Genomic DNA, 14927 nt, shown 5'->3' on the forward strand with positions numbered 1-14927 from the left:
ATCGGATCGTTCATGTTCTTGCCGCCAGAGGCGCCACAGGTCATTTTTCGCGACTTTCAATTAAGAAATTAAAATATATATTCATCGCTCACGAAAAAAAATGCCCCGACCTCCCCGAAGGGAATCGTGAGGAAATGCGAATGCATTTCTTGCGCCGAGAGTACACGGCGTAGTAATTTTAATGGCGTAAAGCTGGACACATCGACACGCTCAAGTGTCTGTCTCCCTTTTGGGCGCCTCTTTCAACGAACGCTTCCTACGTGCGTTCGTAATCACCTCAGGGATGTTGCCACCGCCTTCAATGCATCACAAACGCGTTTAGAACGCGCTGTTTTCAGGCTGTGCCAAGCCAGCACAAACGGTACAAACGCGTTTCAAACGCACTGCATTGAGGCGGTGGCGCAGGGAGGAGAGAGATACTGCACCTACCCTCTCCTACACTCTCTCCACACACGCAGGTGCTCCGCCGAGCTCCTGCGATGCGAGCGCCCTCACACGCCAGAGCGCGCTCCTCCTATCCACTCACTCTCCGCTACTCCGCCCGCACCACTTGCTCCGGTTGCTAGGGGTGAGGATAAGGGCGCGCGCCCGCAGCTGTTGCTATCGGAGAGGGAGTGAGAGCGGAGAGGCGCGCGGACAACGCCGGACGCCTGACATAGCCCGACTAAGAAATGCATTTGCATTTAAAACAGGGTTGGTTTGAGTCAATGCGACGGGCAATCTTTCCATCAGTGGAGCCATCTCATTTCATGTTCTGGGCAGTTGTCGGTCCCTTTAAAGTATTTGGTCAAGTCATGAGCAAGGAGGAAATTCATGCTTAGCCTGACAAAACTTCAGCAGTCCTTTGTTTTCGTCACCCTAAAAAACCTAAAGATTTGCGGAGTTTTCTGGCCTCGCCTTTTACTTTTCTCGATTTATACAAAACTTTGCCTCGATAGCTGCTGCACTGCGCTAACTTTCTTCCGGCACATTCCTTGAGTGGTCTCAAAAATAAGAACCGGCCTTTGACCGTTTGAAGGGTACCCTCTACTTCCCTTTAGCGAAAGACGCACCGAATGATGGCACAAAGATGCCGGCTTCCGTGGTGTAGATGCCGTTCATCTCAACTGCCACAACTCTTCGCAAGAATGAGTCGGTGCATACAGCAGGCACATACTCTCCACTGCCGAAAACAACTGTACGATTATCGAGTGGGAGTGATAGACTATCGTTTGTTGAGTTCAGAAATTGCGTCCCAATCTGCACAGCCGCCATTTTAGAATCATTAAGAACAACCACAAAGGCTCTCCACAGTCTAGAATATGTCGGGGCGCCTGGGTAGCTGGATTCTACACCGTCAAGGGTGTGAATTCCATCATTCACAAGTCTCGCAAGATCATCAAGAGGCTGCCGCTTTTTCTCGCTGCCCGCTACCTATGGTCCCGCTCGGAACTACCGCATCCGCTTCGCACAATAACCATTCGGATGCCACTTCTACGAATTTTACGATTTTTTTTAAGGACTCCTGCAAATTTTGACGAATCTTCACGATTTATGGGTGCGTTCAGAAATCTTCCAAAAAAGAGCCTTAGCCCCACCACGAAACAAAAATAATAATGGAGGACAGCGGGTGAAAATAAAATTGTATGCTCTTGAGGAGCCCCCAAGAGCTTTACAGATATGTGTGGGACGCTGCACCCAGTTAGTCTGAGGTATGTAGAGTCGGCGTGTTGTTTTGTGGCCCAACTGTACGAGTACTGCAAAGCAGAGCGATTTCCCGCGCTGCCGTTCGGAGCACTTACCGCAGAGACGAAGAACACGTGTCGGCTCCGCGAAAAGGGGACGCGGAAGGCCCCACTCAAGAAAAGAAAGGCGACTCTGGGGTTCCGCCGTTGAAAGGCAGAGCCGCCAAAGCCGCCTCCTTGCTTGCAACAAAAGGAAGGAGATAAGAGCTGAAAGGGAAGCGTGTTGCGCCGATGGTGTACGTCCGCCTTGTTTCAGTTACTGTTTGGCATCCGCACGCGCCCTTTGGCAATTTACAGTTATAGTTTCGCGTTAGCGTGATAGCGGAGGTTAAGGGAGTAGCGTTACCGTGCGGCAAACGTTCGTTGCGGATAGAGCGCTTTAGTTTAGCGGGATAGCGTTTACGCGAACAAGCTGTGACAGTGGTGTCACCTAGTAGAGGGTGAATGCGTTAAATAAAGGGAAAAGAAAAAAAAAACGGAGAATGCTCGCCTGTATTCCCGCAAGCAGCGGTATTACTACTTTTTTTAGTAACAATAAAAGTAAATAAACATGAACCACGCAACAAAAGCGAACATTTTTATGTTGCACACTTGTTTACACCGATCTTCTGGTTAGGCCTAGGGACGTTCGAAATGAGAGGCGATCGGAAAAACTACGCTAAGTCATCCGTACTACTCGGTCGTCGAAGCTACCTGAAGTCAAGCAAAGCCATTTTATCTTAACACAGCGCACACACGAACACAGAAGAATAAGGAAACGACGACACGAGCGCTCGTGTCGTCGTTTCCTTATTCTTCTGTGTTCGTGTGTGCGCTGGGTTAAGATGAAGATTTACCAACTTGCCCAAATATCCGCCTTACTCAAGCCATTTTACACAGTCGTTTGCTACGAAAGACTTCCACATCAACACTTAATTCATTTCGAAGCGGGCGTCCAAAACCGCGGCCATGTTTTATGTATACTACGTTAACCACGCAAACACGGTAACGCTATATCTGAAAAATAGCGTGCTTACGGTAAACGCTACAGATCGTTAAGCGTACTGCGCATGCGCATTTCCGTCCCGCTATTCCGCTAAGCCCGCTTTTGCGTAAACCCGCCAAACTATAACTGCCTAATGCCCTAAGAAAACGGAATTGGTTTTGCGACCACTTGGCCGGATACGATCGATGGATGTTTTTGTGTGCAATCGCCTTCTGGTCACCATTACGGCACTCGAAGCGTTCAGGCGATCCGGCCCCCAGCTGCACATAATGACCGAGTGTCGTAAGGATGGCAGAGCAACCCACTGTCGCGTGCACGTATCGTCAGTGGCCAGAGCCTGGAAATATTCTCGCCACTGTTGTGGCGGCTTCTTGAAATAGACGTTGGTGAGCGGGCAGGTTAGCTCGAGCCGGGCCACCGGCGCCGGCGGACTTCAGGGCCGATACTCAGGCAATAACGTAGGAGAGAGTGGGATGACACCTGTTGCGCAGTGAACCTATCCCCTCGCCTGCTGTAGATTGTGACGTACGTTTTACCAATGCCGTGTCTGCAATGATAGTGTTTGTGCGATTGGCTTTGGTGATGCCATGCCCCAAGTGTGATGGGCATGTTGGGGGACTCTTTGTCTAACCGAGGGTTGAAGAGATGCTGGTTTGGATGTGAGAAGGGAGCGGAGGTTCGGGCTTGCACCCGGGCAGACGCCTGTGCGTGGCAATAAAGCGCCATTTTACCGGACAACGGCTCTTCCTTGGCGCTGCCATCGTGCACTCGAGTCATCGAGGGGCGCCGATTCGAACCTCAAGCCCCTTGCCTCCTTAGCTAGTTGAAGCTAGTAGAGGATTGCAGGGAAAGGAAATTCACTCCCCCTTTCCATCGATTTAAAAGGAGAGAGGGTGACGCTTCTGGCTCTGTCTGTAATCAAAGTGGCAATGCCGCCGCGTGCACGCTTGTCTTTTGTTTTGTTATTTGCGGTTCGGCATGCTATGTTCTATGTCAGCACACGAACTCACGGTAACACAATCATACAAGCATTTGTTTTAAATGCGAAGCATTTCTTAGCGAACTTCTGCGACTTTGAGCATATCTATCTATCTATCTATCTATCTATCTATCTATCTATCTATCTATCTATCTATCTATCTATCTATCTATCTATCTATCTATCTATCTATCTATCTATCTATCTATCTATCTATCTATCTATCTATCTATCTATCTATCTATCTATCTATCTATCTATCTATCTATCTATCTATCTATCTAGCCGCCTACGACTTTCTGCTCTCGTGGCCGTTTCGTTAATAGGATGTACACCAAAATTGGTATGGCGTAACATGACCTTATGGCGAACATAAATGACAGGTCATAACATGACAATCATGATATCCATGTCATGAACGACATGATTTACATGCCACTGTATTGGTGCGCTTGCGGCCGTTTCGTTAGTTTGATATATAACGAAATGGGTATGGCGGGACAAGCGTGCATGACGAACATATTTGTTTTTGCCGCGTCGTACTGCGCGGACCATGCCTACCGCGAAGACTGCTGTTTTAGGCACTGTAGGATATAAACAATGCATTTTCATGGAAAAAGAAACAAAAAAATAGAATATACAGAGCAAGATTCGAACTCGCCACGACCCGGCGCATATACAAAGAGTCCGACGCCCGTACGTTCTGCCACGCCTTGCCACACGTCTGTGTAGATGACGTAGTTCTTTGTGTGCTCGTGGCATGAAAATACCAAGCATGTATGTGTCCTATTACGGCAACCACATGCATTGTACGATTCAATCACCATAACGATCATACTCAACTGATAACCTTGAGCGTGTCTGTATGTATGTATGTATGTGTGTATGTATGTATGTATGTATGTATGTGTATGTATGTATGTATGTGTGTGTATGTATGTGTGTATGTATGTATGTGTATGCATGTGCGTACGTGTGTATGTGTATCGGATGTGTATGTGCGTGCATGCCTGTATGTACGTATGTGTGTGCGTACGTGTCTGACAGTGGCATTGACACAAAAATGCTTCGGGCCCACTCATTTCGCCCAATTCAATTTAAGTAAACCACCCCCTTCCTTCTTGGCTGCCTTCTTTGAGCTCATCAAGACCACAATTATGGAAGAAATTGTCATCTATACGTTATGCTACTTATATGCGCTTCATACACCTCCTCCTTAAGGACAGCCGAAGAGGCGACGGAGAGGTAAACCACTCAGCTGCCAGTTGGTATACTCATTTGTTCGAAGCGCTTGCGTTTGTATTTATCGAAGCGTCCTAAAAAATATATATTTGTCACTTAGTTCTATCGGAAGTCCACGTTCGTCACAACTATTGCTTAAGAGAGAGATTATCATTTATTGCTTCAAGGGGCCGATTTAACAAGCGGGCGCAGTGATTCTAATGCGGCTGCAGCGAGCCAGTGAAGGGTTCAGCGTGCCGTGCACGCCGCGACGGCCAGGGGAGGGGACAAATCCGAGGAGAATTGAGGAGGAAAAGGCGCGCGCGGAGGAGAGCGTCGCTACTTTAAAGATCAAGGGGCTTTACGGAGAGAGGGAGGGAGGGAGGGTGCCTGGCTCTGTTCCCGCGCGCCGGTTTCGCTCGAGGTTTATCTGATGCTCCACTATCGCTGCTTTAGGCGCTACGGCAGCTCAACGGTATCAAATGGCCTGCGCCCGCTCCACTCCGCTCATTCTCTCCAGTGACATGATGAACAACAATGTCAATGCAAATGCGCATGCGAATGCAAAGGCTGCTAAGGATGAGAAGAGGGCTCGAGCCGCTGCCGCGAAACGGCAGCGGCGGCAAGCGGATCGCGAACTCCGAAGCAGACAAGCGGAAGCTCGCCGTAAACGCCGGCAAGAGGCTAATGACGGAAACGCCCTGACGAACGATTTGAATCCGCAAACGGAAATTCAACGGAAACTCTCACGGAACTCCATGTCGCCCCCTTGAATGCTTCGCATGCTACTCATAGTTTCCTTACGGGGACATCTGCTGGATTTTTTTCTCACATAAATAGTCTTGCGCCAGTTTTACCAACGATCACGTACATCAACGAACGACCTGTGTATGATTTAATGATAAAAAATAAAGAAAACATGTTTCTTATGTTGTGTCCCGCACAATCACCCTCTGAAACTTGAAAAATCGGTGTGGGAAGTGGGACCAGAACAGTACCAAAAAGCAGTGGACGCAGAAATTGGCTCATAACAGAACGGACCGATGTCATACCAACGAAGTAGACTGTTTAGCCCAAGCCCATGTATGCGAAATCGTGCAAACGCCGGGCAATAACTCGGGCCTAATTAATGCAAGGCTCAGCCCATATTGGCTGCTGCTTGTATAACTCGGGCCCAACGTGCTGGTTTTATTAGACAGGTGCTGCCAATATTGAGGGCACGCTGTCTATATTGACGGCCCAATATTGACGGCCCTCGTTTGGCCAGGAACTGCCAATCTATTTCCGCGATCGGCCCAACGTCCCCAAGCCCTTGTCCCATTCTGAGAAACTGTATCGCGAACCACACGGCCCATTCAGAAGGATAGAAGCAGTCCTTCGTCGAGCACAGACCGATCAGCTTCTGTCACCGGCAAGGCTAGAGTCTCATAAACCCGCGCGCATGCCCCAGCCCCAAGTGGCCGGAATACCCGGCCTGAGGGACCGCCGAACACTTCCTGTGGAACTGCTCCGCCTTTGACCCGATCTGTGACAGGTCACTTTATTCCCTAGGCGGGCTTCGACCTGGTTCCCTGCAAGAGTGGGTGATCCGCCACCGCTCATAGGCCCGAAGTAGCACTCCAGTTATCGTCTGGCTTTTTTACCATTTCAAAGAGAAAGGAGGACCCGGCCGTCTATTTGCAGAGCCGACTTCGGTACCACTCCACCTCGAGGAAGAACATTACCCGGTCCCCCTGCCCAACCCCCTTAAAGCAAGCACCTCTTTTCAACCGCAAGCTCTAACCTATTTCATGCACAAATAAATACGTTGAAAAAAAAAAGAAACAAACACACCAGGGCTATGATCGCTAAGTTAATGAAACACTTTCTGTTGGCTCGGTGATTCGCAAACTTTTATATGTACCGCAGGCCTGTAGCAGGAATATTTTTCATCCCTGGCCCGTTACAGAATGCCTTGAATATTCGAGAAAAACACTAATTTTCATTATATATTTTCGGTAAAACACCCCCTTTTCATCAAAATTCAATGGGGGGCCCGGGCTGCTAACAACCCCCCCCTCCGCCCCCTGTGGCTACGGGCCTCATGTACAGTGATAGACAATTACTCACCTCAATGTCGGCGAACACAGTGAACGACCTTAAAGTATCAGCAGCCACAGCGGGCCGCGAAGCACCGAAATCAATGCAGCCCACTGCATATGTTTCGAACTCAAAAAAATCGCTGCCCTCCTCGGAATCCATCAGGCGCGCAGTCGATGATTGCGCCCACTGCGATGATCACTGCGCGACGCACCTTTTGACTGCTGAGGCCGTATTTGATAACGATTTTCCTTCCGAAGAGCTCATGAAAAAAAGCTTCTCTCCTTCTCCTCTCTTTTTTCTGAAAAGAGCTCGCTTTGACAACACGCGATTGGGTGGCGCCAAGGTCACAGTCTTGTCGCGCGTCCGCCGCGACGGTGTTACAGACGGCGTCACCCAATCGTGCGTCGGCGAAGCAAGCTCTTTTTATAAACGAGAGAGGAGGAGGAGAGGTTAAGGAGAGGAAACCTCTGGTGCCGTATACTCGCGGGCAACTTGTCAGTGAAAGGAAATATACGGGCGCGGAGCTTCTGGCCATGCACCCGTAGGCATATATTAGTCCGGTTTGGTGCGAGTCTCGTACCGTTGTGGAAGGGGATGGCTGCCAGTGATGTTCCATGTCGCACCGAAGAATTCTCTTTCCCAGGCACGAAAATTCCCCATTTCAGGCATTTTTCCCCGCATGCATCGCCAAACATTCCCGCACATTTCCCTGCACAAAGACGGTAATATAATAATAATACCTCGGGTTTAACGTCCCAAAACCACGATATGATTATGAGGGACGCCGTACTGGAGGGCTCCGGAAATTTCAACCACCAGCGGTTCTTTAACGTGCACCTAAATCTAGGAGCATGGGCCTCAAACATTTTCGCCTCCATCGAAAATGTAGCCGCCGCGGCCGGGATTTGATCCCGCGGCCTTCGCGTCAGCAGTCGAGCGCCATAACCACTAGACCACCGTGGCGGGGCTATTACAAGACTGAGAAGAAGCTAATTAGGACCTTACAAGTTAGGGTCATGTTCATGAGGACCTTACTAGTAAGTAAGGCCTAATTATAGTCTTACATGACGCGTTCTTAATCAGCAAATGATTAGTTATGGAAATCCTCCGCTATTTCAATTAGCACGGGTCTAACTACCAGGATCTTAATTCGCAATGTCTTCGTTAACGTCTCCTTAGCAAAGCCGTAATTATAATGTATATAATTAGCATAGTCCTAACTAGCTTGATATTAGAAAACGTGACCTAATTGGCTTCACTCATCATGAAGACTAAGACCGTGAAGAGGACGAAGAGTGCCAGAGCGCGAGCCGGCCTCTATGCTGACACGCACGTAGTATAATTATCGGGTGTAATCACATCCGATCAATCTGAAGCACGACCACTCTACCTATGCTTTATAACTTGATGGCAGCATGCAGACAAGAAAGGATGACGATAGCGGTGCTCAAATGAAGCGGGGCTGGTGTCCGGTTCCCGGCAAAGCCTAGTTGACGACAGCTCCGCAGGACTGCTTAGAGCGCGCATGCGCATTTCTCGTTCATTTCGCCGCTGCGCTTCGTTGTGTGGCGCTTATCAACTCGGCGGTCGATGCTCGCGCGTTCAGGTTAAAAAAAGAAAATGGGCGGTAGTACTTTGACGGGAACAGGTAGGCTGTGGTCATGACGAATTAGACTCGCGGCACTGCGCTCATGTCCGCCCAGTAAGGCTTTCAGATAACTGAATTTACTCATGCACTCATGCAAAATGAATACCTGCTCAAATGATGAACCCGAATACTTGTGCTCACCCGTTGTAACTAGAAAACCTGAAAAACTTTCGCGGAAGTGAAAATTCCTGGGTCAACACACCGCAAAGCCGCGCAAAGTATGTGATGCCCGATTTAGCCATTTTCGTCAAATGCATGGTTGACCTGCGAGACATGACTCACTGCCTCCTCCGTTCCGTTCTACGAACGCTACGTCAAATGTCTTATCTTTCCCGTGTTCAGACTTCGCACCCCAACCGAGCGAGATAAGCGAGCGCGATCAAACTTGGGATATTGCTGAGCGAGTGGCAAGGGGTGAGCGGAGGCAAGCGCTAAGGAACGCAAGTCAACTAGTTCGCCCGTTTCGCACGGATTGATTGACTTGCGTTCTTGGTTGACTTGACTAGGCGTTTGCTATCGACCGCCCAATAACCCCCCTACTCTTGTTTCAGACTTACACGATGTACTCAGTTGCAAGAACGCAAGTCAACCAGTGCAATCAGTGCAAGAACGCAAGTCAACCAGTTCGCGCGTTTCGCGCGGACTGGTTGTCTTGCGTTCTTGGTTGACTTGACTAGGCGCTTCCTATCGACCGCCCAATAACCCCCCTACTTTTGTTTAAGACTTACACGATGTACTCAGTTGCATTCTGACACAGTATCCTTCGTCACCGATAGTATTACTGGGCGACTTTAATTACCCTATCTCTTGATCCGCCTGCCTTGTCAATATATTCTTCGCTAAGTCGAGAATTTCTTGACTTGTGTTCTTTTTTTTTCTCCTCGCAACTTGTCCTTCAGCATACTCACATAACTAATGAGAGTGCTAATATACTAGACCTAATTCTTTCTACTTAATATGATCTTGTTTCTGATTTATCTTACCTGGATTATGTGATCATTTGGCTATTTCATTTCGTCTTTCTATTCCAACTAAGGAGAAAACAAAACTGACAAAGCGCATTAGGAATTAAACAAAGCTAATTGTGATGCGACTAACACCGAGAATACTCATTTTTTCGACTCTTTCATGATTGGCTTCGAAAACCGAACCATAAAGTCCAATTGAAACCTTTTTGTGAGGAAAATTCATGAACTAACGGAGAAGTATATTCCGCTGCGTAATATTTCATGTCGTTCTGGCTCGCAATGGTACACTAAGCATCTAAAAAGATTGTCTAATAAAAAAAGCGGCTATATCGCCTTGCAAGGAATTCGTCATCCAGCACTCGGTGGAATAACTATGGAGCAGCAAATATCGCCTATGTAACTGCCCTCAAACAATCGAAAGCTAACTTCCAGCAACATATTTTACCATCCATGTTAACCGACAACCCAAGAAAGTTTTGGCGCGTCATTAATCATAACCATAACAGTATGTTTCATCTAATCGATAATAATGGCACGCCTATTGCCGAATCTGATTGCGCCGAAATATTAAACAACGTCTTCTGCAGCAACTTCACCAGGAATACTGACGTCATACCTATTTATCAACCCGGTTACATCTACTCAACCATGGATCCCATCATCATTTCGCCCTCTGGTATCTCTAAGCTGATTGATTCACTAAAGACATCATCAAGCCCGGGCTCCGACACAGTTACTCCTAATTTTTAAAAAGCACCATTGCCATTTCTTCATTGTTTCTTGCAAAGGTTTTTAAGCAATCCATCGATGACGGCGCTTTCGCGCATGACTGGCAGGTCGGGAAGGTGGTTCTTGTACACAAGTCAGGTAGTAAAAGTTCACCCCTAAACTACCGCCCCATATCATTAACCAGTATTCCTTGCAAAGTGTTAGAGCACATTATTTACACTAACATCGCCTCATTTTTAGAAACACATTCTTTCTTTTCAGTCGCGCAACATGGTTTCCTCAAAAATCTGTCTTGCGAAACACAACTGGCATCATTCATTCATCAGCTTCACGTCACCTTAGATGGTCGGTCACTAACTGATTGTATATTTCTCGACTTTTCGAAGGCTTTCGATAAAGTAAGTCATAAATTACTGCTCATAAAGCTCAAACAACTAAACCTTGATAATAACATCATTACATGGATTGAACTTTTCCTGCTTAACCGCACGCAGTTTGTAACCGTCCATGGCTGTTTTTCTTCATCTCGCGCCGTTCACTCTGGAGTACCGCAGGGTTCCGTCTTAGGTCCCCTTTTGTTTTTAATTTACGTTACTGATTTACCTCTTTGTGTTTCTTCTAACATAAAACCGTTTGCGGATGACTGTGTTGTTTTCCGCGAAATTAACGGTTTAAACGACGTCACTACCTTTCAAAATGACATTGACTCCATCTTTAACTGGTGCACGACATGGGAAATGGAACTAAATACTTCCAAATGTAAGGTATTGCGTGTTTCCCGAATATCAACTTCTTCTGCTACCTACTTACTTAACAACATTCCACTCGAACCAGTCACCTCTTACCGTTATCTAGGCGTACACATCAGCACTTCTTTAAGCTGGTCACTCCACATCCGCACCTTTATTAATAATGCAAATCGCATGCTTGGGTACGTTCGCCGCAACTTCTCCTCCGCACCTGTCTCACTTAAAATACTAATGTACAAGATGCTAATTCGTAGCAAACTAGAATACGCCGCTGCGGTATGGGATCCGAATTCAGCTAATCTAATAAATACTCTTGAATTAATCCAAGATAATTCTGCTCGTTTCATCACAACTATAGCCGTCACGCTAGCATTACTGCCATGAAAAACTCACTCGAACTGCCGTCCCTTTCCTCTCGTCGCATGCTTTTCCGCCTTTGTCTATTTCGCAAAATTTATCATTATATTCCAACTCTTCGCGACTCCCTTATTTTTCCGCCTTCTTACGTATGAACTAGAATTGATCATCCTAATAAAGTTGGTGTTATGTCATGCCTAATCAAAACATGCAGTGATTCATTTATCCCCAGAACACCTGTAGACTGGAACCGCCTTCCCGGATCTGTGGCCATCATGACCGATCATCACTTGTTTCGTTCTGCACTAGCTATCATTGTATAACGGACAAACCAACTTACCTGTTCTATTTGTACACAACGTTTATATATTTTAGCTAACATTGTATGAGTAAAGAAAATCATGTTTCACCCCCCTCCATAATGCCTTTGGCCCGGAGGGTATTACGAAATAAATAAAAATAAATTGGAAATTCAGAAAATAAGAATAAAAAATACACAAAAGAAGAGTTGTTTAAAGTTCAACCAAATGTCCTTATTCGTAAAAAAACTCGTGAAAGTCAATAAATGCGAACATCCACATCAACCTCACTTCGTTCAACCAGTCCTTAGGATGCCCGGCAACCGCTACGAGCACGCATGTTTCTTCAAACCAAAACTGGCGCTCAGTTTCCGGGGCCTGGTCTTGCTGCAGCATTTTTCACCGTCACAACCATGTGGCAATACTGTCGATAGTGGTGTGAATATTTATGCTGTTGCTGGCCGGCCATATTGCCAAAATATTTGCGACAGCCTACTACCAGCTCGCTTAATTTTTGAACAATATTTTGCGAGATATATAAAGTATTTCCGCACTGAAAATGGTGGAATATGTCCATCAATAAATTCATATCGAAAAGCAACCAGCAATACCTCACAATTAACAAACTTAGTTCTGATATCTTTTTCTTATTTTGAAATCATAAAATGCAACATAAATTTCAAGCAGCGCAGTTCCACCACATGTAACGGCTTCCTTTCCGCTACAGCTGAACAGTTTGATTTTATGGTCATGTGTCAGCAAAGTACTCTGGTGAAGAACACAGGCATATAAACTTTTTTGCCCTTCAGCTAGCTCCCGCGGCTGCACTACGTACCAAGTTTATGCTGCAATGAGTTCACGCTGCTCATTTTATAGTATCGACAGTACGTACTCTCGATAGCGCTAAAGATAGTATAGACACAACGTGTCTTCACAACGTGGGCTTACCAGGCACGGCCTTCCTGGGCTTACCAGAAAGGTCGCAGGTTCGGTCCCTCACCGCGGCAAGTAATCTTTTCGTCCACTTTTCATTCCTCACATTTACCTTACATTTACTACTAATAACATCCCCTATACTTTCCTTGGCATTATTATCTGTTGGTTCTCATTAATATTGTGTACAACAAAGAAAAACGAACCCCTAAAATTTCCACTGCTTTTCTTCATTCATAGCGAGGGTCTCGTTATGGCAGACTTGATGCTTTCAGGTAGTATGCGAGGGATTATTGGTCAGCTGCCAGCTCGTGATAAGTGTACGTGCTACGTGACGCCATCAGTCAGAAAAAGAGTGTTCCACACTCGCCGTCATGGCTACTGGCGGCGCTGACTGACGCTCCCACGTTTAAATGTGCATATATACAATATAAAGTGGACGGGGGGATAGCCACCGCGATAGCTCAGTTGGTAGAGCATCGGACGCGTTATTTGAAGGTCGCAGGTTCGGTCCCTGCCCGCGGCAAGTTATCTTTTCTTGCTTCACATTTACCTTACATTTACTAGTAATAACATCCCCTATACTTTCCTTGACATTATTGTCTGTTAGTGCTCATTAATATTGCGTATAACAAAGAAACACGAGCCCTTAAAATTAACACTTCTTTCCTTCATATGTAGGGCTTATGGCTTTGTTATGAAATTAGATAGCGAGCACCACAACCACAATTGACTTTGCACCGCCATTACGCTTGCATAGGCTGTTTATCCAAAGCACGTTCCAGACCTGGCGTGCCTCTATGGTAGAAAACCTGACTGCCACGCAGAATGCTTGGGTTCGATTCCTGTTGACCTCCTTATTTTTATTCTTTGCATTCGTCTGATCACCACTGCAGGTGTCGGTTTTTACCAATGTCTGTTGTCGTCGTTCTTTGGTAGATGCAAACTATCCATCCCCTGTGGCGCATACCCGTATACCACGGCCCGTGGTTAACGTGTTGTGCCACACGTGTCTGGAGGAAAGGGCTCGACGACGTACGCGGCAGGATTTTCGCGTTATTCACGTCATGACCCGAAAGTCATATTCGTCAAGTCCTGTTACCGTCCCATGCCAATTTTGGTCTACACCAAGTTAAGGAGGCGATCACGGGAGCACCCAGACGTTGGTGAATAGATAGATAGATAGATGGATATATAGATAGATAGATACCTAGATAGAAATGCTCAAAATGCCAAAGGTTCGCTGAGAAATGCTTCGCATTTAGAAACTCAATTCTAAGCTATCCAGCCGTGTAATAACTATCGTATAACGGGGTTCGTTTATTTGCAAGGCACTAAACATCTTCATTTGTTACTCAGCCGAAACAATGAAGGAAAATTTATTTTGGGTATTAAAAAATTGAAACATGTTTTAATGCGAACGCATCAACTGCAAAAAGTCTCGCTAACCTGCACAGCATTACACCGGATGTGTGAAACGGAGTATAGTTTGCCTTCCTCTATGCCTGCGATGCGATTATATTGCTCTGAAACCGATAAAGCCTCCAGAATTCCATGAAGCAGCGACACTCTCCGCCGCAATCGTTCCTCTAGGTTCTCAATCATTTCGCTTTCTGTTCTCGACCTTTGCGCGACAAGTAAACAGGAGCAGCAAGCCAGCCGAAGCGAAGAGAGGAGGATCGACGATTACTAACCTCAATGTCGGCGAACACAGTGAACGACCTTAAAGTATCAGCAGCCACAGCGGGCCGCGAAGCACCGAAATCAATGCAGCCCACTGCATATGTTTCGAACTCAAAAAAATCGCTGCCCTCCTCGGAATCCATCGGGCGCGGACTGCGATGATCACTGCTCGACGCACCTTTTGACTGCGGAGGCAGTATTTGATAACGATTTTGCTTCCCAAGAGCTCAAGAAAAAAAATTCTCTCCTCCTCCTCTCTTTTTTCTGAAAAGAGCTCGCTTTGACAACACGCGACTGGGTGGCGCCAAGGTGACAGTCTTGTCGCGCGTCCGCCGCGACGGTGTTACAGACGGCGTCACCCAATCGAGCGTCGGCGAAGCGAGCTGTTTTTATAAACGAGAGAGGAGGAGGAGAGGTTAAGGAGAGGAAACCTCTGGTGCCGTATACTCGCGGACAACTTGTCAGTGAAAGGAAAAACATGGGCGCGGAGCTTCTGGCCATGCACCCCTAGGCGTAGTAGTCCGGTACGGTGCGAGTCTCGTACCGCTGTGGAAGGGGGTGGCTGCCAGT

General features: G+C 46.9%; 1 protein-coding gene across 1 annotated transcript in view; it reads right to left on the reverse strand.

Annotated features, from left to right (window-relative positions):
- Positions 1-14540, reverse strand: part of LOC119398843 (caspase-2) — a 38534-nt gene extending 23994 nt beyond the window's left edge. The window contains exon 1 of the mRNA XM_049417443.1: positions 14369-14540. Within this exon, the coding sequence (XP_049273400.1) occupies positions 14369-14500 (132 nt within the window). The 5' untranslated portion in view covers positions 14501-14540. The remainder of the gene's footprint in view (positions 1-14368) is intronic.
- Between the last annotated feature and the right edge of the window lie 387 nt (positions 14541-14927).

This window comes from Rhipicephalus sanguineus, chromosome 7, assembly GCF_013339695.2.
Source record: "Rhipicephalus sanguineus isolate Rsan-2018 chromosome 7, BIME_Rsan_1.4, whole genome shotgun sequence".
Taxonomy (NCBI): Eukaryota; Metazoa; Arthropoda; class Arachnida; order Ixodida; family Ixodidae; genus Rhipicephalus; species Rhipicephalus sanguineus.